The sequence below is a fragment of the Balearica regulorum genome, chromosome 1 (genome assembly GCF_011004875.1).
Source record: "Balearica regulorum gibbericeps isolate bBalReg1 chromosome 1, bBalReg1.pri, whole genome shotgun sequence".
NCBI classification, from domain to species: Eukaryota; Metazoa; Chordata; class Aves; order Gruiformes; family Gruidae; genus Balearica; species Balearica regulorum.
Genome location: NC_046184.1, coordinates 174,250,037 through 174,277,348, shown reverse-complemented (window position 1 = coordinate 174,277,348; position 27,312 = coordinate 174,250,037). Strand labels below are relative to the sequence as shown.

Below are 27,312 nucleotides of genomic sequence, written 5' to 3'. Positions count from 1 at the left end.
CAGTTTTAAGACACATGTCCTCTCTGCTTTCAGCCAAATATGTTAAACATTCAACCTTACAGTTTGCATTTCATTTTGTAAATATGAACTATTAAGTATAAACAACGCTACCATTTAGTTCCATGTAATAGTGAAAATTATGCATTTTTAATTTTATACACATCAAATTGGGGTTTTGAATACCAAAAACATTCCCTGCTTCTATAATTCTGCAGGACAAACGGTCTACCAGCAAATGTCTATGTACATAAAAACCAGTAAGCTTACTGATGGTAAAATGGTAGGTGCAACTTACCGGTCAGACCAAGAGTTACATGTAAATTGTTCTCATATTGCATTTGCAAGCTGGTTTTAAGCATTTCAATGACACAGAATAACCAGTAAGTTAGAAAACACTCTGGAAATACAGAAATGCAAAGCGATCAATAGATATTCAAGGGAAGTCCTTTATTGCCCAAAGATCTGACAGTGAAGGGAAAAAAAGCATCAGCAGAAACATGTACTCTAATATGATTTCATAATTATTCATTAGCTACAGTTTACAGAAAACTTGAGTTGAGAACTCACAGACTTAGATTTGACTCCTGAAAACAGAAAGAATGCTCCCCAGTCTTTTCTCACTTTTGACATGTAGCACTGAGTCCAGATAAAATTAAGTAAAAGAGCTAATTGCTAATTTGTGTTGATCTGACCTAGTATTTTCATGATGTTTTTACTGACTTCTCAGACTTCCTAGGATAAATTTCATTGTTGCTATCTTTTCATCCTAGGGATACCTTAATGTTTTCAAAAAAACCCCAGTATTCAGAAGTTATAAATCTGAAGTTACAACAATTTACAAAGGATTTAAAGGGTTCATGAGTAAAGTGATACCACTTAAAAGTCTCCCAGCTTGGTTATCCAGAAGTTTTCACAGCATCCTCCAGGAATGACTTTTTGGCCAGGCTAACTGGAATTAATGGTAAGTGACTGAGTGCAGTATAAATATTTTTCTATTCTTTCTGCCAGCAACACGAAGTATTTAGCCTCCTTGATCCTTTTTTGTAGAGCTATGACCTAGAGTACATACGATGTAAACTCTTGAAGTAGAACAAACTTTCTTCTCTACACAATTATAATGTTTGGCTTGGTTCATTTTGCAAATGTGCTCCACCCTACTAACCTTGGAGGTTACTTTAGGTACCATTAACGCTACACCTTGGAACCATGCTAATAAAGCTTTTTTGGTTATATTTTTTAACAGCAGCAGATGAAGAATAAACAAGAAAACATTTTCTTATGAAGTAGAATTCCTGGATGCAAGGATATCTACTGGAAAGTAACATGATAAACAGTTTACTGTATATACTATAAACACTTGTTTTGGCATCAGTGAAGATTCCTAGCACTGAGTGAGAATAACTTCCCATGCCAAATAACTGTTTAAGACTCACTGATTCCCATCAACCAAATCTGATGCTTCTCATATATGTTTTGACTAAGGCAGTAACAATATAGCCTTAATATTTTTAGGTCTAGTAGTCACAACAAATGTAGCATCTGAACTCCATAAAATATTCCATGTAATCTAGAATTTAAGTTTGCACACATTTCTGCATGGATAACTGAAGTTCTTTTGTTATCCAAGTTAAAAACCACCTTCTTACAGCAATTTGAATCAAAAGAACAATTCATCACCTACATTATCAAAAGGGTTTTATTTCTTACTTTGAGATTGAGACTTAAGTCACTACCCTTACTCTAATTAATATAAAGTCAGGATGGGCTTCGTTCCTATCTGGTCCATAAAGCAAAATTAAAATTGTACATGTAGTTTTTCACCAAAGCAAGAGAAAAAACCAGGATATATTAGCACTTCTAAACGATGCATTAACAAGCTATACTCATTATAGCAATAGTCGTTGCTACACACTAGTAAGTTCAGCAAGTGTATAGTATCTCACGTGATTTAAAAAATACTGGATGCCAAAGAAAAGCAATTGCGCTACATTCACAAATAGTCCACAAAAATACCAAGGAAGGAGATTATACGTGAACTTATTAAAAAAATCTTTTCAAAGCTATTCTATACATCATCCTTTCATGAATATTTCAGAAATATTCTGAAACCTTCACACACATACTTATTTCACTTTTTTCCTGAATAGTGGCAATCTTCAAAGTCTCTGTTAACTTTAACTTGGTATTCTTCTCATATAGAAATCTTCTCCTATGTCAGCCTGCCATATTTTCAGCAGCCTATAAACAAAAAAAACATTTATTGCAAGTCACCAAAAGTAGACATGATGCAGATTAAATTTAATCTTCTCTTGTAACCATTTTAATTTACCTAGAGAACTTAAAAGTCTAAAAATAAGCTACTTACTAAAATTATAAGATATGCAGTGTTGTTCTCTAATGAATAATTCTATGTTTTGAAAAATAATGCTGTCAACTTCCATTATCCTTTATTAACATAGCCATTACTGTTTGCTTGTGTTAAATTGTATATCCTGTATCTGAGCAGCTTGTATCCTGTACATTTTACCCTAATACTTTCAAAAAGTGCCCAAATACATGTGGTGTTTTTTCCCCTTTGGAGTTTACTTCTTTATACAATTTCTAGTAATTATTACTCCAACTCATACAGGTAAATTAACACAAAACTTAGAAGAATGGCACTAATCATAACTGCATAAATCACACTGCCAATTATTTGATTAATACCATCATCAGTATTTTTATTACTGAATAACTCAACCAAGCCATCAAGGTACAGTTGTTGGGAGACTGACATTGCTTAATTTTAAGCCAGTTATGGGACAAAAAACAGGCAAAGGATAGCAACAGGAATGATAAGCCAGTAAAAGCAAAGGAAGAAGTAAACTAGCCCTCAGTTGCTTATATACACATAGTTAAACATATACGTATGCACACAAATAGAAAATATTTATGAGCATAGAATAGTGTTCAGTTAAAAATGAAGTAAAAAATTTGAAAACCAATGAAAAGTAGCCCTGACTAGCATCCACCTAGTAAAAATGTGAAGTTGAATTTTGCATGAATCAGAACACAATCTTTCAGAACAGAGATAGGCAGGCTAGATATAGGTTCCCCCTCCACTCCTCAGAAATAAACAAATATAAGATACAGTGGAAAAGAAATCACATTCAGACAGACAGTAAAGAATGAAAATCCTTTAAAAGGCAAATGAGGATTTTTTTTTTTTAAACCACAGTTGCCCTCTCTGCTAGCTAAACAGGTTAATGCTAATTATGAAAAGCCCAATGTATACACACACACCCCATGAAATCCCCTCTTGTTTCTCTCTGGAGAGATTCAAAGCATAGGTTAATCTGGTAAAAGTGATATGTGAAGATTACATTAGCAAGCTGCATGTACCTGTTTACAAGTACTGCTGCATACCATTAGGCCTGAGGTTGTAGAAATGACATAATATGGGTTAAATGAGAAATTAGCAATCTATTTGTGATATGATGCAGCTAAGGGGGCAAACAGTGGCTACAAATGCCCAGAATAAAAATCTATGGGTTTTGGTTGTTGGTGTTTGGCTTCATTTTTTTCTTTTCTTCAAAAGAGTTAATCTAATTATTTCTGAAAAGATTTTATTCATAGCATTTCCTGCTTCATGTTACATTCAGTTGTATTCATTGCCTTTGCAATGGAACAGTTAATTTCCTTGATTTAAAAATGAATCATATCTTAAAGTACAATTTACAAATTGAAATGTAACAAGTTGAATGTAGATCTGATTCTTAAAAACAAAACTATAAGCTTTTTAAGCAAAAGCATTACCTTTAGTGCTTCTGTAGCCTTACGTAGTTCTTTAATAACAGATGATAATGCTTCTGGATTTATCCCCTGTTCACAAAGCCTCACACAAATAGACAACGTCTCCATATCCAAACCAGTGTTCAATATTCTTGAAATCTCAAACAAAACTGCAACAGAAAAAAACAACAGCACTTTAGTCCCCACAGACTATGAAATTTCAATGACTGAAAAATGTTATTCATCAACATTTAGTTTCTACAGTAGGAGCTGTGAACATAACAGTTGTGGAAAGCTCCTGCAGTATGAACCTCAACAACACCATTCATGCTCAGCTTTTCAGCATAAGCTGGAAGCCACAGCTTCTAACAAATACCATGCTTTTCTGGTTCAGCAAACTTAATACTAAATAATGGATTTTGAAAAAAAAAGTTAAGAATTCAATAATTAACATGCTTGTCAATCATGTAAAAGGTAGGCTATAAGAATAATATGTGCTTTTGAACTCCAGATACTGATGAAGTCCTACTAAAAAGACCTGCAAGCACACTCTTAAAGCTTTTACAGAGAATGTAATGAGTTTTCTATCCACCTCCTTCCATAACTAAACCTGTCTTTAGGTCTAAAGTTAATGCTGGTTTGAGGATAAGCAATATTGTTTGATTTTTACATGACCTAACTCAAGAGCAGCACTGCATGTGAGTATGAAACATTTTGGAGAAGATTCTAGTCAGCTTTGTGCAGAAACAAAGATATCTCTCTCTCCTTCCAAACCTTCCCTGGAAGGCTCCTTTTCTTTGATTCTCGTAAACAGCATACAAGTGACTACTGTCCACTTGACAGCTATGAAAATATTCTACTGCAGTATACCAAAGACATTCTGTAGTACAGCCTTAGTTACACCTACCTAAGCCACAACATTTAAGACCTAAAGCATCCAGTCATTTCCACTAAAGTCACAGGGAAACATCAGATGCTATCACAAAAACCCTCCAACTGTGATAATATTCTTGAAGCCCACACACATAGGTTGGGTTAAGAATACGCACAACTCAGACATGAAAACAGTTCGTCATTCCAAAGCCCTAGCTACAAGCCACGAGGAAAGCTTCCTTCCCCACAACAAGGCTTTCTGTTCCCAGTGGCTTGAAAGCAAACTGTTCCAATCACATCACACATGTGCACCCTGTCGACACGAAAGCATCTTCAACAGCCAGATAAAGCAACAGATTGCTGCACTTGCAATAAAATGCCATTGAACATTACGAGCTACAGAACTGACTATGAAAGTCTGACAGCTTCCCAGAAATAAACAATTCTTAATTTAACCATTTAAAGTTTATCAGAAAAGTCACAAAGCATGTGACGTATTTGAAGGCAGAGCAGTAAATCTAAAGATAAGTTCCAATTTCCTATGCCAGCAAAAGTTGCAGTCGCTAATTTCTAATAGAAACTATCTTCAGGTGTTGAGGCAGCATCTTTGGCAGAGAAATGTAACAGTTTCTTCACAAAAAAACTGAGCTCTTAATAATTCTGCGGAGAAATATTTATATCCGACTCCTAGATTAAGGATTTTACCTGTCTGAACTACTAAAGATATAAAAGAACACTTTTTTAATACCAACCCATTTACTTCCATTAGGTGCCTATTTTTTATGCAGTAAGTTAAGACGTAACAGAGATTTCATGTGCTATTTACAAAGGTCTAAAAAAATATATCCTACGAATATTTTTTCTACTCATTACGATGGGCCTTCAGCAAGAAAAATCTAATTACACGGACATAGCTATCATAGCGCTTTACATTTTTATTTACTTCACCAAAGCACTTTAAATAAATATTCTTATAACAGAAATTTCAAAAGATTAATGTTATTTTGAACAGTAAAAAACCCAAACCAGTTTATTGATTAAGTGCAGTAAAAGTTCAAATGTGAGAGTACATCTAATATTCTCTAAGTAAATCTTTAAAGGTCAAGTGTATTTTTACATTAATGGAAATTTGTTTTCTTCTCAAAACACCTGACCTCAGGAAGAAATTAAATTATGAATGTCTACCCTAAATAATGTATACACAGGAAGCCTGGGCTCCTAAATCTGAAGGCTAGTATACTTTCCATAGCAGTTCTCAAAGCCTTACTTTGTCTTTAAATCCACCTATCATCCCTCCCATCCAAAATAAGTCCTGCAGAAGTGGAAAAAGGGTGTCAAGTACAGTTATGAGGACTTAGTATCACTGTCCTTCCCAAACAAATCTCTCGCCATCTGCACAGAATGGCCTTAACCTCTTGAAGCATCAGAGCAGCCATAATAATCTCACTAGTCCTGCCTTGTCTCCAGCACCAGGTCAGCAGCTGAAGTTTGACTCAAAAATCTTGAATTGAGAGCAGCCCTAAGGAGAAGGACTTAGGGGTATTGATTGATGAGAAGCTCAACATGAGCCGGCAGTGTGCGCTTGCAGCCCAGAAAGCCAACCATGTCCTGGGCTGCATCAAAAGAGGTGTGACCAGCAGGTCGAGGGAGGTGATCCTGCCCCTCTACTCCACTCTTTGAGACCCCACCTGGACTACTGCATCCAGCTCTGGGGGCCCCAACATAAGGAGGACATGGACCTGTTGGTCCAGAGGAGGGCCACGAAGCTGACTGGAGGGCTGGAGCACCTCTCCTATGAGGACAGGCTGAGAGAGTTGGGATTGTTCAGCCTGGAGAAGAGAAGGCTCCAGGGAGATCTAATTGCAGCCTTCCAGTACCTGAAGGGGCCTACAGGAAAGCTGGAGAGGGACTGTTTATCAGGGAGTGTAGTGACAGGACAAGGGGTAATGGGTTTAACCTGAAGGAGGGCCAATTTAGATTAGATATTACAAAGAAATTCTTTACTATGAGGGTGGTGAGGCACTGGAACAGGTTGCCCAGAGAAGCTGTGGATGCCCCCTCCCTGGAAGTGTTCAAGGCCAGGTTGGATGGGGCTTTGAGCAACCTGGTCTAGTGGAGGGTGTCCCTGCCCATGGCAGGGGGTTGGAACTAGATGGTCTTTGAGGTCCCTTCCAACTGAAAGCATTCTACGATTCACTAAGGAACTGTTATGCAACAGTAGCCATAACTACAATACAAGGGAAAATCTTGAGAAAATAACACACTCAAAGCAATACCCCTCTGAACACTCTCCCTAGTCTCTAGTCCCTCACTATGGCATTTCCAGTTTAAAGCCAAGATGCACAGAACCAAGTCACATTAACCATTTCAAATAATGAATAAAGAATAGGTAATGATATATACATTCGTAAACATAAAACCCCATTATATTAAATGCTTAACAGCTAATCTAAAAAGTCATACGAGCTCCAGAGATACTAGCACCACCCACGTCTTTAAAAGCGTTTCAGGCATTACCCATAACATGACATAAAAAGAAATCGCTATGCGCTAAATCCTTAAGCGACCGCACACCGCGACCCTCTTCACAGAAGAGGCGCTCGTGTTCATTAAGAGCCGGCTCAAGGCCCCGCAGCGCTGGGGCGGAACCCGCTCGGAGAGGCCGAGCTGGGGCTGCCGGGGCGGCGAGAGCGGAGCCCTGGCTGCCGCCCCCAGCACGGAGCCCCCCGCCTCCCCCGGGCGCCGGCCGTGCCACGCACCGTCCATCGTCTCCCGCACCGCGTTGAGGCTGGCGGCGTTGCTCGCCATGGCGACCCGGCGCCGCCCTCACCTCCCACCCGGAAGCGGAACGAGCGCCGCGCTGCACCAACGGCTTTCAAATACTGCCACCCCACGTGACGCCCCGAACGGAACCAGCTCGCTTAACAACAGCGAGGAAAGGGGCGGGATTTCTTTCGAATTTGTGTAGCGGTTCCTCTAGCGATTGGCCCGTTCGAGAAGGAAGGGAGCCTGCTATTGGCCTGGGAGCGGAGACTGCGCGTCATGATTGGGCAGAGTCCCCTAGGGGGCGGGGATACCTAAAGAGCCGCCCGGCGCGGCGGGGGCGGGAGTTGTGATCTGGGGTGAGCATGAGCGGGCGCAGCGGTGTCCCGGCGGCCTGGTAACGGTGGCAGGTAGCTGTGGCCTGGGCCTCGGCCTCCCATCAGCCGCTCGGGGCTGAGGAGAACGGCTCGGGGCGAGGCTCAGTAACACTGTCCAGGGGGAGCAGGGAGCTGTTCTCAGGGGGGCTGAGCGGCGCATCTCCCGTTCTCCTCGCCCTGTGAGAGGGAGCCGCTGTGGTGAGGGAGCCGCCGGGGCACGGCCTGATAGGGGGACACCAGACTCACCGGCCTGTCTTCCCTCCCATCCGGTGCGGCAGGGAGCGGTGGCGCTTCCCGGAGCCCCTCGGGGACTGGGGCTGGCCTCGGCCTGTTGGGGGGGGGGGTGTGGGGGGGTGTGTGTAGCGCCCCAGTGAAGCGAGGCCTGAGGGCGTTATTGCCTCCGCGGCTGTCCCGGCCAGCACCGGTGGTCTCCCCAGCGGCCGGTATGGCTGCTTCCCGCCGCCTGCAACCAGAAGGTTCTGGAGTTGTCCGGTGTGGAGGAGGCAGGCTTGCCGGCAGCCCCCTCTCGCCGTTGTGGCTGTGGCTCTCCGTACCCCGCTGTGCTTGCTGCTTGACTTGTGGGTAACGCAGGGCTGGCTGGCACTGAGGGGCTCCCGGGGAGATGGTCCCTTCCATACCCACCTTGATACCTCTTATTTCTGAAGCTCCTGAGTGCCAGCGTTTGGTGTGTGAGCGGCCCTCCAGGAGTGTATTTGTCTTCATTGCCGTTTTGTTTCTTCTGGTGGTTTTGTTTGTTTGTTTTTTAATTAACTAATTTCGGTTTTGTTAGTCCTTTAAATGTTTCTGGCTCCTTAAAAATGATTAATCATCTGCCCTCAAAACCTTCAAGGTGATCCTAAAAAGTCAAAATTATAATTTCCCTTTTTCTCCCTCCATTTTTTCTTGTCCTCTCTTTTCTAGGTATAGCTCAGTGTTATGGGTGATACAAAAGAAGCAAAAATGCAGATAACACCAGAAACTCCAGGACGAGTCACAATCTTGAATCCTTTTGAAAGTCCCAGTGATTATTATACTCTTCAGGAGCAGATTGTCTCCAGTCCTTCAGTTTTTAAATCAACGAAATCCTCATCTGTAAGATCTAGTCTTTGATTGTATAACTATACAGATGTAGTGCTAATATTTTGAAATGCATTAAAAAGTGTCTTTTATTTAGTGTGCTTTAATGTATACACTAAGCCAAAGAATTCTAGTGGCTTACAGGAGTATGCTGCTTTTAACACTAATGTTGGCACTTAGTCTTCCCATCTTCCCCTTGTGTTCTTTTTTCTTTATATATTAGGCGTACCAGTAGATTAGCATAAACTCACTAAGTGGCAAAAACGGTTGAAAGTAGGTAAAGGACAGTTGTTGGATGCAGTGCTCTTGTCCTACTTAAAATGGAACAAAACCAGTTCCTACTTACATGCTAAGCTGGCTGGATGCAAGGAAAACTTAATTGCCCTTGTGTTTTTCAAATAGGTATTTGAACAATATTTTGTAATTAAGTGTTAAATAAAGGGGTGAAGCTGCTTTATTTCTGGATTGGGTTTTGTTGTGAACTGTGCGTGGCTTTATGAGTGAGACTTTGCATGATGTGTGTGAGGCTGCAACTCCTAAGTCGTCTTGGAAACGTGAGGTGAAAGGAAGGCTGCTCTGTTACTTGGATAACTTGGGTTAGATACGGACACTGGGTTTTCATGGAACTGTAATTTTGATTATGGCAATCTAGAGGCAACTAAATGTTATCCCAAGTTCTATATCTTTAGTAGATCTGTCCTCAGAAATTGAGAAGAAATTGGCACCTCATTTTGTAAATACTAGCTATAACCTTCCACTTAATATTATCTTGCAAATCATTGTTATACCACTACCAGGATAAAGAAGCCTGATTGACTTACTCATTTTTTTTAAGTAGATGACTTAAATAGGAACTCTTTTGATTGTCTTTGACAGAAACTATATGGAAGTTATGATTGTGTTGTTCCATTGAGATTTGTCCTGCAGTTTTATTTTTATCTTTTTAGACTAGCAAGCTTTAAGATGTCCATTTCTTTTTTTAGACACCAGGAAAATTTAGATGGTCTATTGATCAGCTTGCTCTAATAAATCCTGTGGAAATTGACTCGGAAGATGTTCGACGCCAAGCAATGTATTTGAGTCATGCTAGGTAACTTACCATCTGTTTTTATGCAGTTAACTTAGCTTGAATACTAGAACACTGTTCTTTTGCTTTATTGACATTTCAACACAGCATTAAAGACTTCTTATTCAAATCTTTTAACATAGATTTTTATGTGTCCCTGATGTGGAGATAATATTTAGATGAGGCTGCCTCTGTCTCACTCTTTTTTAATGTTAAGAGCTGCTGATCCACTCTGATTGCAGTTTGGAAGACAGCCAGGTAAAAGTGGTCAAAAGAAGCAAGAAAATGTCTTGTTAATGATTGTTACCAACCTACCTCTGCTGCTCCTTGTCACAACACAATTAATCTTCCCAGAGTGTTCTATACTGAGACCTATGAAGTATAAGTGTCCTTGGTCTCTGGGACTCCTGCAGAAGGGTAAAGCTGGGAAAGCTAGCTAGGTAAATCAGTACCTCTTTTGAAAGGTATGGATTGGACTTACTGTGAAGGAGGGAAGACCAGTAAGCTTGCCATCTTCGAGGAGGAGGAGATTGCTAGTTACTTGAAATAATTTGGGGATCTTGATCTCAACTTTTTTCCTTTCTGTGAAAATAACTTCCGTGGGGAGAACAAATGAGTAAGTAAAACAGGCTTGGTACTCACAGCTCACCTTGAGGGATAGTCTTACTAATAGTCCAGAACATGCCAAGGGAAGGCCCCAAGTGATGAATCCTGTAAAGAGTCCCGTACATTTCTCGGCTATGAACTTGCACAAAGAATTGCACCTCATGGCCTGAAGCACCTCAGTAATAGAATAATAAAACAATCTTTCATCCTGTTTATGCCTATAGGACTTTCAAGTCTTATTAGTGGAATGAAACACAGAGGGCTGGTTAGGGCAAGAGGCCTCTCAATATTTCATATTAGACCTATTGTTCCTACTGTCTCACTGTACCTACATCTCTCTTTTTGAACAGGAAGTGGTCTAAGAAGGAATATTAATTTCTTACTACAGCAGATATGTAGAAAGAATATAACTGCTCTTAGCTGTATCTGTGAATCACCTTGTCTTGATGTTGATAATATTTTTCTTAACGTCTTGTTTCCTGCCCTTCCTCTAGCAGCCAGTAGGTTTCAGACTCTTAATGTTTTTTATATGTTAAAAAGCCTTAAGCCTTATGTTTTTCAGGGAGTTGATTGCATTGTTTCTGGAAGCCTATTAGGACACGCACAAACTAGCTTTAATTTAGATGGCTTGGGTGACAATCCCAATGATGATCAGTGCTATGGCCTATATATATAAACATTCACAGTGGGTCCTTTCAGTCTGTCCCACTGTTTCATACCCACTGTGTTTATTTTTATTTTTTAAAAATCACCTGATATGACTTGAAAGAGGCTAATTTGTCTATGTGTAGATTTGCTGTGTCCATTCTTGTTCCAGTGTAGTACAGTCTGAGGTAGTTATTTCTGGTGACTGCAAACTGTACATGGTTAAATGCATATATATATATATGTTCATTTGTCTAAGATTTTTTTATGGCAACTAATTTTAATCGACATTTCAAAATACTGCTTTATAGAATCTAAAGTGTCATAAATACAGCTCTTGATGCTAGAAGTTCCTGAAGTTGTTAGAGCCCGTGCATAATGTTACACAAACTATGTACTCCATTTTAATAATGCTTATTAACAAGTAATTTTCTCAATTAGTTGCAAAGACCCACAAGCATAAGAAATTTGGCGTATAAATATTTCAAACTGTTAATTCTCCATTATGTAGTGAAAACAGTTTGGGTAGCAGCATAGTGTAAAAGCTCATGAGTGCTTTGTGAAGTCTAAGCGTGTATCACGTGTAGACTTAATTTTGTTCAGTATTACTGTTTCCATAAACTGGGCATCATCTATGTGCTGTGTATTTATTGCACTGCTTATAAAATGATTAGAACTTCTTTCTGGAGGACTGTGTTAATGACAAATAGGAAGTCTGTTGGTAATTGAGCAGAGCTGCGTTTTGCTAAGGTGACACAGTGTTGTCCATAAACTTTCCTCTTCCTTTTTTATTTCTACTGGTAGAAATTGAATGTTTGTAAAATGGATGCTATGTTACTATATGTAAAGTATAAAAATATCTGTATTGCACCTTGCATACTGTGTCACAGTTGCCAAGTACTCTGTTGCTTGAAGCTGCATGTAAGACTGGCTTGTTCTTATTCTTGCTAAATACGTATGACATTTTCACTTTGTTATTTTCCTGGAGTTAGGCACTAAAGAAAAAACATCCTCTTCTGCACTAACTAGCACTTTTAGTAGAAGCGGTTTTCCTAGTTCCCCTGTTTCTCCTTTGGAATCTGGCTTGTAGAGATGCTTGATACTCATGATCTACTATGAATAAATATATGATGATTGTATATTTTTTGGGGGGGGGGGGTACAATAGTTGAATTTTATGAAGACACTTGCACAGAACTGTCACTTTAGCATCATCTAGGCAGACATGATTAAGATGGCATGTCCAAGTATTGCAGATCTATTCAAAGTATGATTACCATCAAAGAAAGAAGGCTGTGAGGGGAAGCTTATGTATGTATAGGTACATCTACATGTGTTTGTGTAGCTAATTATGTCTGTTATGTGATTGATTTCTAAAATTATTCCAGGGTGACTCAGGTATACTAATTATGCATTGAAGTATTTTGTGCTTCAGCTAAGATAATGATGAATATTAATTGTAATTTTTTTTTGAAACTTATGAATTACATAGAAGTAACTGAAAGTGGGACTTGCAAGTGACTGTTAAAGGTAGTATAAATGTCGAATCTCACACATCATTTGAAGATGGCTGAAATAACTACAACATTTAAAAAAAAAAAAGGGTTAAAAGCTGCATAAGGGAACATGTTAATTGATTCAAACGGAAATATGATATTGCATCCTGAACTGAAGAAAATATGGCAGATTAACTATTTGAAAGGGGGATCCCTGTGTTGGGAAAGTGGGCTGTGTCAGGAATTTGAGTATGCAAACATTCTGTGAGTATTTTCTGTTGACCTTTTGTTCCTTACAGCTCAGGTTTCTTTATTCTGCTTGATCTTATAGTGAGATTCTTTGAAAGCCTAATCTCATGGCAACTTTTAATAGTAAAATCTATTCATATGTCAGGTTCATCATAACTAAATGGATTATTTTGGAAGATCAATTATGATTGAGTTTTTGTTCAGATAAAAATACTTGCTGATGCAAGGAGTAAATAGAAGATTTGCAAATCTGTACTTATAAATGGTACTGATCTTTTTCAAATGAACTGAAGTAACTGAGAAGTGCATTTATATTTCTAAATTTTTAGTATAAAATTATTGCACATTACAGTAAAAACACAAGATTTACGGTTTAGTGCAATTTCCTTTATAATATTTTTTTTAAGCATCTGTAAAAGATTACATAGTTGGACTTTTTTTTTCTAATTACGTGATGGCTTTGATAATTGAGTTGTTTTTCGTTTGTTACATAGAATTGATAAGGAGACAGAAGACAGAAGGCAAAAAGCCATTGAGGAGGTAATAAAGCTTTCTATGCTTTCAAATATTGAATTGTTTTAGCCACATACCTACAAAAAAAGATCCACATCTGTTATAGGATTTCAAAACCCAGAAGTGTATTACATTTTACTGGTCAGTAAGAAAGTAGTTTTGTATCCTCACCCCTTGCGGTTGTAGATGGAATCCACGTGGTCGTTTTCTTCCCATGTTCTTTCACGTGCCTGTAGGTCAAAGCAGCAGATTTCATGTTGCTTGGCTAGTGGGAATGTAGCTGTAAGATAACTCTTATAAATGGTTAATTTCAGGTTAAAATAGTGATTATTTTGGTGTTTAAAGTAACTGTTAGTGTTAGGTAGCTTAGTTTCTTTAATTGCATTTTTAAAAATACAGCAGAACCTTGATGATTTTCTATTTCTTCCAAAGTCTGCTTAGTTGGATGCAAGACTTTCTTCTGGTAGCTTATAATTCTTTCCATTCATTTTTAATTTTACTTTTTACTACCCATTTGTCTACCAGAGAAGGAAAAGTATTTAAAATCTTCACTATAGAAATCTTCAGTGTTATTTCAATTTAAAAAAATAAAATAAGGCCCTGATAGGCAAGTTTTCCTTAGTGTTATTGACCATTTTTATATTGTATCATGCTATTAACAGTTTCTGTGCCTATAAACAAAAAATATGTTTTATGATTCCATAAAGGTGCTGTGTAGGTGATCTGCAGCTAAGATTCTCTGTTCTAAATCTGCATTAAAAAGGATATTTCTTCTTTGTGAGGCATTAGCTAATGTATTATGCAGCTGAACAGCTTGAGACCATGTCTCTGATAAAAATTATGCCTTTAATAGTTGGATGTTTCAAGCTGATTTTTTTTTATTTGCTTTAACTCTTGGGTTTTTTTGTGAGAACAGGATTTGCAATGTATTTCTTGAAGCTATGTAATAGTGTTCATCTCCTCAGCATCAGGGTGTCACATGCAGCTGTGACAGCAGATAGAGTTTCTGGTTCAAAGAAAAAGACTGAAGTACTAGTATTCATAAATGTTTCACTGCTAACCTGTTTAGCCAAATACACTAATAATATTGCCAAAAAGCCTTGGTTGTCCATTGCTTTTACTGTTACTGCAGTGTCTCTTTAGCATTTCTGCAAAACACCTCAATTGGCAAAATACAACAATTTAACAAAGTGAAAATTTGAGAAGAATTATGTTAAACTACTGTGCAGGAAGTATGGTAGAGACAATTCAAAATTTTCAGTGAGTGTTAAATGAAACTTTTGTGCAATTCTCACTCTGCAGACTTTAAAGATCTGAGGTAGTATGTGTTGTAAAGAACATGGCATCTTCTTCAAATCAAATTGTTTTTTCCTTAACCTCTTTGGGCCTGAAATAATGAAATATATTTTGGGTATAAGGCATAACTATCTTTATAGGTTTGGGGGAAGGAAGAGTTAAAAATCTTAAAATACAGATCTGTGAGTAGCAAAAGATATGACTTACATTTTTCTTGTTTAGGGCACTAATCTAAACTTAAGTTGAGAGTCTTCAATTTTTAAAAATGCTTAGATGGTTTCTTTCTATTCTGCTCTAGTTTTTCACAAAAAGACTCATAGTTCCTTCTCCTTGGACTGAACATGAAGGCAAGCAAGTTTCTCAGCTTAATTCAACTAAATGTAAGTTGCTTTTGTGCGTCCATCTAAAATTATCTAGCTTTTGGAGAAATGATCAAGTAGGAAATTCTTAAATAAGTGTTTGTGGGTTTTTGCAAGATTTGGAAGAGGCTAAACTGTTAAAAAAATTTATCAAGGAGTTGCAGCTTGTGGATAGTGTGTCTTTAATTGTCAGTTGTACAATCGTCATTTCTTGGACAAAGAACATAAGCTGCAATCCTGACCTGGGAAAGTGAGTGCTGAATGAAAATGGTATAATGTGTTCCTTTACTGTATAAAAAGGGTGGATTCTTCATCCTTGTCTTCAAGTCCAGACTGCATGATTTTCTAGAAATCTGTTTTACTTGAACACAGCCTGTTTGAGTAAGCATAAACTGGGTTTGTTTTAAATCTCTGTAACGTAAAGGTGGCAGCAGGAGAGAAAGATTTGGGCAAAGTTGATGCTACTTCACTAAGCTTTGTTTGATAGAAAGGTGCTGAAGTTCTCTTAATCAGCTGTAATGGTAACCTTTCTTCAGTACTCCTTTCTGATCTCTTCCAAACTTTGATGCAAAAATTTTAGTCAATTGTCTTAAATATTCTAAGTTACTGCTACTAGATTTCAAAATTCTATATGCAATCCGTACTTAAATTTAAGTTTTTATCTCTTTTACAGCCATAGATCTAAATAACATCTCTCCAATTGGAAGACAGCTGACTTTGCAGCCTGGGAAAAGCAATGGTGGGTAAAAGGCAATGTCTGAAATTACAGGCTTTCTCTGAAGCGAAATAAGCCATTTTTAATGTCTATTTAATTTCAAAAGGAAATGATTTTTTTTTTGTTAATATTCCTGTAGAAATAATTTTGTATGGTACCATTAATTTTAATATCCATTTCTTGTAGTAATTTGATTCTATTATACTCTTCCATATTTTTTCAGAAGTAAAAACTGAACTCCTCTGTAGAGTGCATTTTTTCCAACTCAATGTATGCACTTTTTCTGAATTAAAAGTTAATATAAGCCTCAGGTTTATGGCTAAATTACAGTTTCAAGAAACCTTTAATGTGTTGGATTGTTTTGAGTTAGAGAATCTTGATTATTTTCTCTGCCAAATAAATAGCAGAAATCTTAAGACATCTTTTAAACTATTTCATTTTAGATAAATAGGTAGTGGTTTTCCCCGTGGTATTTTGATGATCTTTCTGTCATTTCCTTTTGAATCCTTCCTTTCTTCAGAGAACTCTCCTCATTTAACAATGTCTCTAGAGGCTTTTATGTTACAACCCTTGTTTTTTTTTATCTCTAGGCCTGAGTGTGCTGCGTATAGTGTTGCCAAATCAGAATCCTAGCTTTAATTAACACTTTTCCTTAACTTAAATAGCTCAATTGCAATGCAATTTGAAAGTGAATTTTTGTTTTTACAGTTTTAGTAAAAGGTCACTGCAAGCTAATTTTGTTGGTTTTATTCATTGCAGCTGCTTGTCAGACAGTACTGTCTTTGCCAGTGGATTTTAATTTAGAGAAAATACTAGGTATGTCATGTAATACCTAAATTTAATTACGAATGTCTGAATAGAAAAGAAAAACCTAATGAAAGTTTTAAGTATGTGTTCTAAATAGACAATTATTGCGTGTTGCATGGGACGTGGGACTTAGATGATAAGATTTGAGTGTGGACGTAAAGATAAAAGAGGAGGGATATGGAGGACAACTGGAAATTGAGTAACAATTCTGAATATATAAAAGGCAGTCAGCAGAAGACACCTCCTGCCTCCCCAAATAGAGCAGTTGTTTAACTTAGCAGAGATGTTTGACTTAGAGATTGCCAGCCATGAGGCTCGTGGCCCAACCTTGCCTTGAGCAAAGCTACACTATAAAGCCATGACTGCTGAGTGGGGAGACGAGAGTCCAAAATAACTGTCTGATTATAATTGCTTTATCAAGCAATTGCTGCCAACTTCTCAGGCAAGGGTGCTGGAACGGCCAGTTCTTACAGTTCATATATGGGAATAGTGGGTATAGCCAGCTCAGAGCTGTGTGCTCCTATCCCAGTACTGAAGTTCACAATCCTGATTGTAGGTCATCAAAATTAAAACAGAAAAATAGAACCATATCTATTCCTTTTGTGTTTTATCTTAACAAATGCTTCCATCAATGCATCATTTGTGAATTCATGAAAAATTTCTTCTACAAGAAATGCTCAATTAGAATAGAGCACGAGCAAAAATGTAAAATAATCTGCTAAGTCCTAATGTATTTTAGTGGGTCTTTGTTAACATCTGTATGCTCATCTACTGTAAACTGCTAACTGCTTTGACTTTGAGTTGAATATGGTTTGCTTTTGTATGTATCACAATGACCGTCAAAACATATGGGAAAACTGAAAAAGGGTCTAGTTTTGCTTGGGTAGTGTAACAACCCCTTTTTCACAACTCATATGTGAAGAATAATATAATTTTGGGAAAAGGCTAGTAAGTAGATGCTGTCCAATATTTATATATTTTTTTAAACGCAGACTTTATTAAAGGATGATGGGCAGTAGTGGAACCTTGCAAGACAGGATGGAGTTTTTGTGATGATAACAAGTGATCCTTTGGGATAGGTGCCTGTATTGGTAAATTGGATTAAGTGTTTTAATTTAGTTATGATGTCTCTGTAGTGGAAGATTTTTTTTTTTCTTGCGTTCTTATTGGAAACAACTTCTCCACGTTTCTAGGTGAATATTTTAGAACTGATGAATTCGCAGATCAGTCTCAGGAAAATCTGAGCTCTTCATCACTCAGAAGAAAGCTGTTTTTAGAAGAAAATGGAAGTGTATCTGAGTGTTTGTCCCCTTCTCTGCATAGTCCATGTGGTAGTCAGCCACTTGGAGTGCTTTGTTCAATTGATATATCTCCAGTTCGGTGCAGAAGCCCTCTGGAAACATCTAGTTCAGTAAGTAGCCTGTTTTGGGGGCTGGATGGGATATGACTTAGCTGGCACAAGCGTAGTTCTGAGAGCAGGCTGCACCGCTTCTGTATTCTAACAGACTTCACGAGATGAACAACCATGTTTTTCATAAGCTACAACTGCTTTGTGAGAGTAGGTATTAGACCCAAGGTGTTTGGTTTTTTTTCCAAATTCCCATTTCAGAAGAAAAATTATGTGAACAAAAAAGTCTTACTGAGTTTTTATTATATCAAATTACTATGCTGTGCTGCTATTCTTTCAAATAGAAGGAATTATACTTTAATTTTATGTTATGAAAAGCAAGTAGCAATTGATACATATACAAGACTTTCTGAAAGCATGTTGAAACCATTTTTTTCCATAAAATGTGTAAACAAAAGGGACTGTTTAAATCCATGAACTGCTGCCTAAAATACTAGTTGATATGAACAGGTGATGTAATTATTTCCCTTGTAGCTCATAAACTCATTTATGGTGGAAGAAATGACTTGTGAATCCTCAAATGCAGTGCTAAATATACTTTTTTCTTTTCCATTGACCAGATATTTCAGATGAATAGATATTTATTAGAACACAGAACATAATGTCTGTTTTGAAAATTAAATGAGATGAATCTTATTCCCAGGTGGACATAGCACAGCTAAACTGGTTTAGGTGGTATGGTTTCATTTGTTTGGTGGCTGAAGTGCATGGAAAAAAGGTACCCCAGCAAGAGTGTGGCTTAAAAAAAAAAAAAAAGAAAAAAAAAGTCCTCGCTATGGTAACCTAGTAAAGAATTCGTACAACGTAATTATATTGCTAGAAGTGACTTTTCTTTCTGTACCATATTCTTAAGGAAGATCACAAACACTATTCTTTTTTTCTGAAGGAAAAGTGTTTTGTCTGCTCCTGAGCTAAATAATTCAGATAATATGGATGCCATTACAGTATAAATAGAGGCTGGCTTTCTTCTAAATTGTTACGAGTAAGAAGTTGAGATTAAATACTTGACTATATACACAGATAGCATTAATTCCCTGTTTAGGCTTATAATAGTTCTTAAATATAACAGATATTATAGTCTTAGTTGATATTACATGACAGTTTGAGTCCATTGCTCTTTTCCTATGTGGAGTCATAAAGTCCCAGTAAAGAGTTGCAGCTGGAACATTTAAGCTAAACTAATGATAGAGATTGTCATTGCGCAGTTCAGTGGTACAGGATTAGTTTTCCTCAGTGTTGCCATATTAAGCTTTTTAATTAGAATACTTTTTGTATATACATATTAGTCAAAGTTTACATTATGAAACTAATGCTTGGGTTTTTTTAATTTTCTTTTTAACGGCAGGGTCAGTTTTCCTCAAGCCCTATTCAGGGAGGAACAAGGGCTTACAGTCTTGGAAGTATAACCAGTCCCACATTTCCAGAGAGGTCTCCTGCACATAATGGTTCTCCTACTTTTTCACCAATTGCTTTTCACATAAGAAAGACACCACTGTCAGGTAGGCTTTAATTGTACATGTATTGTTCTTTCTTGATTTATATATTTATATATCTATTTATATGTATATAATATATAAATTTATATATTTTTTTATATATTTATGTATTTTGATGATTGATATTTTGCTGCATTCTTACTGGAACTTTTCTGTTCAAAGTACTGTGGTTGGCAGACCAGCAGTCTCTGTATGTATGACATATGTATGACAGTCTCCTCCTGTATGACATGTTTACTGTTTAGCAGTGAAATACCTTAATGATGTGAAGCAGTGAAGTGTATTTGCTTGCAAAAAATTACCTAGGGGAAAATGTTTTAGAAGACAGAATTGAGACCTAACAGGAATGAAAAAAAATTAAAGTATTAGTCTAGTGTGAGGAGGGGGTTGAAATAAAACTGACTAATGAAGAAATCATGAACATTTTGTGTCTTCATAGCTCTAGAAAATGTCAGTATTTCGTGTTTCATCCATTGCCTGGAAAGAATACCACGTTTATACATGACTTTCCTCTGATGAGCATTGTGGTGTTTCAGCACCGTTATATATGGAGATTGCAGATGTTAGATTTTCTTAAAAATATTGTTGCTACCCGAATTTTTTTAAGTGCCAATAGAATATATGTAATTATATTTTTTCAGAAGAAGGCTACAGAACCAGCCTTAACGCATTTTTCCTGTGAGCACTGTGTGGTATTGCCATTTGAAAATGTAAGACCTCTGATACAGTAAACTATATCATGGGAAACAAATTTGGTGATAAAAACGGGATAAAAACTTGCCTTTACCATGACCTTTACCATAATAGTTCAAATGTAGTTTAAACTACCCCTTGGAGCCAGGAAGTAGTGCTCTGTGAAATACTGTGTAGTTGGCTATAATTATTCAAAGGACTGTAGGGTTTTGAGGATGATGACTTTAACTCCATCTGATATATAATAGAATAACTTTGCTCTTTGTTGTTGTTGTTGTTCTTTCCCCCCTGCCCCGTGGACAGACCAAAGACAATTTACATTTCGTTCTCCAGATATTCCTTCTTCCTCAAATAGAATGACCCCCCCAAGTACAAGAAGTCCTTATATAGACGGTTGTTCTCCAATTAAAAATTGTTCTCCTATGAGGCTTGGAGCATGTAGAGGAACTGCCCAGTATCAGACTTCTGTCATTAGAATACCAATTGCAGTTGAAAATCATGGTGAGGATGAGGAAGACAAGGAAAATGCTTCTCCAGCAGAAGCTCGGTTCCCAGAAATGGATAATGGAATAAACGTGCGTCAGCAAGACAGTGATGCTTTTGCACGTGGTACGCATCTTGTCGTAGCAACTGTGTCTATTGCACCAGATCACTCGGAAGCTTGTCATCAAAGGTTGTCGTCATTTCACGATATAGAAGGCTCAAAGGAAAATAATACCGTAGATATGGCTGATGCAGCTGAAGTGTCAGAGGAAACCACTTGGATAAAGGAAACAATTGGAAATAGCAACGCACCGATGACCAGCTTTATGACGGGGATTACTTTCAGTATTGAAAACTCTCGCATGTGCATGTCACCTCTTGCAGAAAGCAGTGCGATTCCTTGTGACAACAGTAGTATTCAGGTAAAAATAAAAATCTTTTTTTTTTTGTTTCTCTGTAAAACTGAGCTCAAAATAGTAACTTTTACTATGTATACCAGTCTGGAAGTAATTGTCTATTTTCTCTAATTGGATATGGCATTGCAGGTGGCATTGTGACATTTATTCCTTCCCCCTCACCCTCTTTTTCCTCTCTCAGTGACTCCACATAACAATTATAAATTATTTTTGTGTTACTACGTACGGTAATATGTTTAACTTAATCCAAGCTAATTGCTAATTCTGACAGACCTGTTCACAATTTGCTTTTGTTATGAACTGATGGTAGTTGGTTTGTTGGATTAAGTTCTGTCAATCAAATGGAAGTCATAAACCCCTCAGATTCTCAAACCTGTTATTGGCAATAAATTGCAGTACATTTTTAAAGCCCTGCTTCTTGATTTCAGGTGGACAGTGGTTATAATACACAGACTTGTGGAAGCAGCATTATGGATACTGCGGGGGCTGAAAACAGTTGCAGAGAAAATGATGTGAATACTAATGTGTTTCAGAATAAATCTCAGCTTCTTAGAACAAAGGTAGGAGTTAAACTGTGATACAAAAGTGATAGGCTTCCCATCTAAAGCATCTATTCCCTATTTTATTCGGTTTCAGGGAGCCTGAGTGAGGGGAGAGACTGCCAGGTGATAATAGAGAACATGTTAATGTAGCATCATTTCTAGTATTATGTTGAAAACAAGGAATAAGTGCAGTACAAATATTGTAACCTGGTAATAAAATTAATGTCTTGTATGACAAAGGCAAAGGTGATTTCAGGGGAAACTGAAGTATGTGCATAACAGGTAGCTGTGAGGCTGCTCATGGCTTCTGATGTATTGTGGTCTGTCCCTTATTTTTGTTTCTTTTTTTCTTGCTCCTTTATTTTTTTTTATTGGTAAGTTTTTAAACATGTGCCTGTGGAGATGCACATTTTTTTGGGAAAAATTGTCCACCATTTCTTTTCATAAACTAGCCTCAAGTTTTCTAGACCATAGCTGGCATGCTGACTTGGTGGGGAGCTTTGTGGTTAGGTACAGTCTTTTGATTACAAGCCCTTTGATGACCTATTGTAAAACCAAAACAAACTACAAAAGACAATACATGTCCAGCAAGGCTCCCAAGCTCTGAATCTTGTGAGTGATGGGAAGGAGTTCTACTTCTTCCAGAGAATGGGAAGCAAGGCTAGTTTCTTTGGAGGAGAGAGCAAAGATCACTTCCTCTCACTTAGTAATTATGGTCTTATGGTCTTAGAAACTTAATAGTTTATGGTCTGCCACTTGGCATTGTTTATAGTCATTGAAGGGGAGACAGTACTGGCCAGTAGCACCAGATTATAAAAAGGCTCGAGTTAAGCCCATTCAGCCCTGCTTTCATCTGTATATCTGAAATGCTCATAGCCGCTTCTCCGCCAAGGTAAAGAGCAGATTGATAGTGTCTTATAGACCATTGACATAAAATTTTGAACTCTCCTCATTTAAGATTAGGATAACTGTGCCCTTACAGGAAGAATAGCTGGATTTTTTATCTGTAACTTTTTTAAAACTACCGATCTGCGCTGAGGTCTTGCCCCAGTCACCCTGTTGGACATGGATTATACACGTGAATGTGTTCATCAGAATCCAGCCTGTCCTAGAGACTCGCCAATGCCATGCAGCTGTCTTCTCCCACTGCTAGTCTTCCAATTGCTATATCCTGACTAAGCTCAACTTTGCATTTTGGATTGGGATTTAAGTGTGGAGGCATTAAGTACTTCATTCAACTCTCACAACAGAGATCCCACAGAGAATGAAAAGAAAAAAGCGTGGACATTGATGGCTGAAAGAATCCAGTCTGGCTCATTCAGAGCGTGTGTGATCTGAAAGGAGGTTCTTGCTGACAGCATGTCTCGAAGATTTGTGAAGAGAAAACACTCTTTTGTTTCTTTTTTTATTTCAGAAAGGGAGAAATGGGAGGCTAAGGTACTAATTGTAACTTGAAATTTTCAGATAGTAAGTTTGGATCTTGTTTCTTTTGGGGAATTTTTGTGAAAATGGTTTTAAAATTAACTTTTCCTTATTAACCTAGGAGTGTTCTGCTTTAAACCATAAGGACAATCAGTTGCTGAGAGCAAAATCTCCAGAGAAGCAATCCTGTTTCCAAAAAGCAAATACACATAGTACAGTATTTGGTCAGAATACAACTTGCAACATTTCTGCCTGGAAACATAAAAATGAAAATCAAGTTCAGGGATTTCACAAAAATGGTATGTAGTTTTCTGATGGAGAACTTAAATTGTGTTGTCTAATAAATTTTTATATATATGACCTCAATTACCTGGATTATACATACTATTTTGCTTTTTTAATGCAAATGTAATAAATTGTCTGGTATATATTAAGGGAGTTTTTAAATAACGTGGGGTTTTTTCAGGTCTTGTTAACAAATTTATTGGTATCATAACGTGATCCTTTGGAAAATTAAGGCAGCTAGACTTGGTACAAAGAAACCATAGGGTTTTCTCATAATTGTGTTCCTTCTGTGATTAGGGTAGATTCTGTGAGGAGGCTTGTTTTGAAAGCTTGGATATAACTTCAGCTTCAAGAGGAGGATTTTAGATAGACCGAGCAAACCTCAGGTAACTTGCATAGGAGATAACAAAACTGCAAAACCACCTGCATTTTAACACCCAACTCCCAAAGGCATGAGGAAAACTTTTATTCGGAGGAGAAAGAAAGGAAAGGAGTATTAGTTTTGATTTTGATTTCTTTTCCCCTGGTCGGATTTATTGTGTGGCTTCAGGAATACTAGCACTGGTACCAAAAAAGAGTTGCTGGACAGAAATGAACTGCTTGGGGGTGTGATGAGAGCAGGGCTGGGGTAACAGAGAGGGGTGAGTGTCTGTCAGTATTGGTCTAAAGTCACAGCAATCAAACTCAGCTGGGACTTCCATGAGGAAAGAATAAAACTGCAGCGTTCCAGAAATGGGTCTCTGGAATACGTGTATGTTTTATAGTAGACTGCAAACTGTTAAAAATGGGTGCTTTGATTTTAATACCAGCTACTCCTTTTAATTAAGTTCTCCTTGTGAACAACTGCATGAAAACTCTATTCCAGTTATGGAAAATACGTACTTCTCCACAATTTAAAAAAAAAACACGTTTAATTCTCTTAGTAATAAAATAATCTATATGTCAGAAGAAGCCTTTTAGCAATTCTTTGATCAGTTTTTTTCCTTGGTTTGACAGAAATCAAGGAAAAGGACAGGTGGCAGAAATCTTTTAATAGGAAAATAGAATCTCTTCCCCCTAAACAAGCAGTCCTTAGTCTTAAAACTGCACATCCATCAGTTACCTTTACCATGTACTTAAGTAAGATGTATTATTGGTTACTTTAAAATTAAATGATCGTGTTGTTACTTTAGTAGTTGTATTAGTACTAATCTTGAAGTTGATCACCTGACTCCACCAGTGTCTCTTAAGAACACTTGCATCCAAATTGATGCTCCGGTACCCTTTCAAAGGAACGTAAGAAGGTGCAATAAGTTTAATTACTCTCACTACATCATTAAAAGAATGGTGCAGCCATCCTTCTATTAAAATAAACCATTACACTTCTACATCCCTTTAATGTGTAATTGCCAGTGGTATTACGTCTGCTTACAGAAATTACCAAAATATTTAGAAACATAATTTTTGCATGCCGTTTATTGCAAAAAGTATTTAAATAAACTCTTGATACTTTCAAGAAAACCATCGATGAACAAAAGTAATGGAATGAGGAGGGTGTGGAAGCCCAGAACTCCTTTTGCCCGATCAAATCAGATTTGCTTAAGTTTGATTGCATTTGTTTAAAAGAACCTTCTGAAATTCTTGTGAATGGGGGAAAAAACCCCATATGGTAATCTTCTAGCCTTAGAGACTAAGAGGGGGAAGAGAGGGAAGGGAAATGCTGAGGTTTCAGGGCTTTGTAGAGCTCTGAAGTAAACTTTGTTGGAGTAATCAAAAAGAAATCTCGTGTGTGCTTCAGGTGAAGTAGTCTTTCTGTCTTTTCCTAGCAAGGATACTGGAGGGAATTCTGCTCCCTGTTCTGTCCCACGACCCACAGAATGGCTTTGTACCGAACAGATAGACTGTGGCTGATGAGTAGCTATTAGCGCTCTGAGCCTCAAACAGTTGGTCAGACCTAAATTTGAAGGCAACTGACAACATTTTAAAAAAAAAAACTCAAAAGGGGATGTATGAATGGAATTACACAGCATTACAAAGAATGAGTTAGACCTGAGACTTGTGTGCGAGTGTTGTATGAATAGGAAAGTTCTTGAAATATTTTCATTAATAACTCACCAGTGGTGGCTTTCTGAGAAATATACTTGAAGGAAAAGGGAAACTTCTATACCATTGATAAAGTATCATTTGGTTTTAGTTCTCACATTGCAAAAATAATAATTAAAAAAAATGCTTTAGATTTCTAATCAGCAAGCATGACATGCATTGTTTTTTACTTCCGTAGCAATTGAATCAACATTTCTGTAATACGTATCTTATTGACAGCAATTGAACCTAACATCCTGAATTACATCCTATTTCATGATCTTGTAACGGTGCCCTACTAAAAGCTGGAAATACACTGAATTGATAACTTTTAGGGGAGGAATTTTGTTAGAGAATGAACTTAGACTTCTGGAAAATGAATTTATTGAATAGGGCATTCAGAATGTTCTTAGCTTTAGCTTGGAAGGTTTGTAGCTCAAAAGCAAGACACAGCTTGTCTGAGATTTAAAAGTTATTTTAAACTTCTAAACTCTTTCCTGTTGCTCATAATAATTCTCTTTAAGAATGATCAGTTGAAAGGGTGAATTTCAAATTTCTGGACTGTACAAAGGATTTATTTTTGCAAGTGTGATTACTAGAAATAGTAGTAATGTTAATGTAAAGGGAAAGATGAGAAGAAGCAGGGTAGTCCAAATTATGATCCGCTTCTGAACTGTTTGACATATGTATAAATAAGATTTGATTTTTTAAAATTTTTTTTATTCTTTATAATGATATGTTCAATGATCAGAGGCTTTCAAAGTATTCAGAAATAAAAAAGCAGTCACTAAAATATTTAATTGCACCCTATGTAAGTATTTACTTAAATGTAAGGGAAAAGTAACAGCAGCAGTGGGTGAATGTGAGAAGTAATTAAGGATTCCTCTGCAATAAATTGTCTATATTTTCTGTCCTGTTTTACAGTCTTCAATAAGATAGGAATTATTTATTTTATGAAAACATGTTTTTTTATTATGTGTGCATAATTATTTTGTGGAAGAAACCTACTGTGCAAATTATTGTGGAAATCATTCGACCATTCTGTTCCTCTAGTTGTACTTGATGCATTGGTTGGCACATGTTGCACGAAACGGTCATTGTTTACAGTAAATTAACTTCAGTAGTTTTTAGCGAGAGTCCTTTAACACGTGTAATTGTAAATTGAGTAGTGAAACAGAATAAAGACGCCTCTTTCATACCTAGGTTGTTTGTATTTTCTTTGGTACAGCTTGCAGGAGCAAGACTTCATTTGAGTGCTGCCTGTAACACAGGTAGGTCCGTACTTTTTGGGTGGAGATCAGGGAAGGGGCTTAGCAGGCTTTTGCTCCTTATACACACAGTTGAAAATTATATATAACATATGGTGCTGAATTAAAAGTGCAGTACCAGTTATAGATCTGATGCTCTGTACATCTTTGTTGAAACTAAGTTTTAATTTTAAAGTTTCTTGGAGCCTTTTTAGACTAGTGGTGACAGGATTCAAACGTCTCATTCGCAGGGTGTGAGGTTTTTCTGCTGCAAACACGTTAATAGTCTCCTTTTGATGCCTTTTATAAATACCTACTTTATAATCTGATCCAGTCCTTCACAGTGATAACATACAGGAGGCTGGGTAAGTACAGCCAAGTGACAACATGTACTGACCAACTGTGCCCCACTGACTGCCCAAGGAAAGCCCTGAGGAGAAAGCGAATAGTGTAGAAGCCTGTGAGCTGTGTAACTCTTTGAAGATCTCTTGAGGATCACCTGTACCTTGCAGGATGGCAGTTTCTTGGCTTGGAGAGCTAGGAACTGGCATCGGCAGAACCAGCACGAGTGCTGAAGCTAGAATGAACGCTATGGTAATGCTGAAATCAATAGCAACCACCTCCACAGAAGCTCGGTCTCCCTCGTC

General features: G+C 37.5%; 2 protein-coding genes across 8 annotated transcripts in view; one reads left to right on the top strand and one right to left on the bottom strand.

The window, feature by feature from the left end:
* Positions 1 to 431: 431 nt before the first annotated feature.
* MZT1 (mitotic spindle organizing protein 1) lies at positions 432 to 7,544 on the bottom strand. Its single transcript, XM_075741714.1, has 3 exons — positions 7,404 to 7,544; positions 3,796 to 3,941; positions 432 to 2,238 (listed from the first exon to the last, which is right to left on the bottom strand). Exons 1-3 carry the CDS (start codon positions 7,450 to 7,452, stop codon positions 2,215 to 2,217), a joined length of 219 nt encoding a protein of 72 aa, XP_075597829.1. The 5' UTR covers positions 7,453 to 7,544; the 3' UTR covers positions 432 to 2,214.
* Positions 7,545 to 7,764: 220 nt separating this feature from the next.
* Positions 7,765 to 27,312, top strand: part of BORA (BORA aurora kinase A activator) — a 35,698-nt gene continuing 16,150 nt past the window's right edge. The window contains exons 1-13 of one of the 7 annotated variants that reach the window (XM_075741693.1): positions 7,765 to 7,817; positions 8,706 to 8,876; positions 9,845 to 9,951; positions 13,417 to 13,462; positions 15,030 to 15,111; positions 15,764 to 15,829; positions 16,514 to 16,621; positions 17,806 to 18,023; positions 19,366 to 19,519; positions 20,513 to 21,114; positions 21,537 to 21,668; positions 23,194 to 23,371; positions 26,917 to 27,247. In XM_075741693.1, the coding sequence (XP_075597808.1) occupies positions 8,721 to 8,876; positions 9,845 to 9,951; positions 13,417 to 13,462; positions 15,030 to 15,111; positions 15,764 to 15,829; positions 16,514 to 16,621; positions 17,806 to 18,023; positions 19,366 to 19,519; positions 20,513 to 21,114; positions 21,537 to 21,668; positions 23,194 to 23,371; positions 26,917 to 26,948 (1,881 nt within the window). In that variant the 5' untranslated portion in view covers positions 7,765 to 7,817; positions 8,706 to 8,720 and the 3' untranslated portion in view covers positions 26,949 to 27,247. Of the gene's footprint in view, positions 7,983 to 8,705; positions 8,877 to 9,844; positions 9,952 to 13,416; positions 13,463 to 15,029; positions 15,112 to 15,763; positions 15,830 to 16,513; positions 16,622 to 17,805; positions 18,024 to 19,365; positions 19,520 to 20,512; positions 21,115 to 21,536; positions 21,669 to 23,193; positions 23,372 to 26,916; positions 27,252 to 27,312 lie in introns of those variants that run through there. The other 6 variants (XM_075741696.1, XM_075741692.1, XM_075741697.1 and 3 more) reach the window with 6 other exon arrangements.

Excerpts from the sequence above, each read along its gene's own strand:
- MZT1 (XM_075741714.1), bottom strand. The coding sequence starts at position 7,452 with ATGGCGAGCAACGCCGCCAGCCTCAACGCGGTGCGGGAGACGATGGAC. Across the intron at positions 3,942-7,403 it reads GGTGCGGGAGACGATGGACG|TTTTGTTTGAGATTTCAAGA; the intron begins GTGCGTGGCACG and ends TTTCTGTTGCAG. Across the intron at positions 2,239-3,795 it reads AGGCTACAGAAGCACTAAAG|GCTGCTGAAAATATGGCAGG; the intron begins GTAATGCTTTTG and ends TTTTGTTTATAG.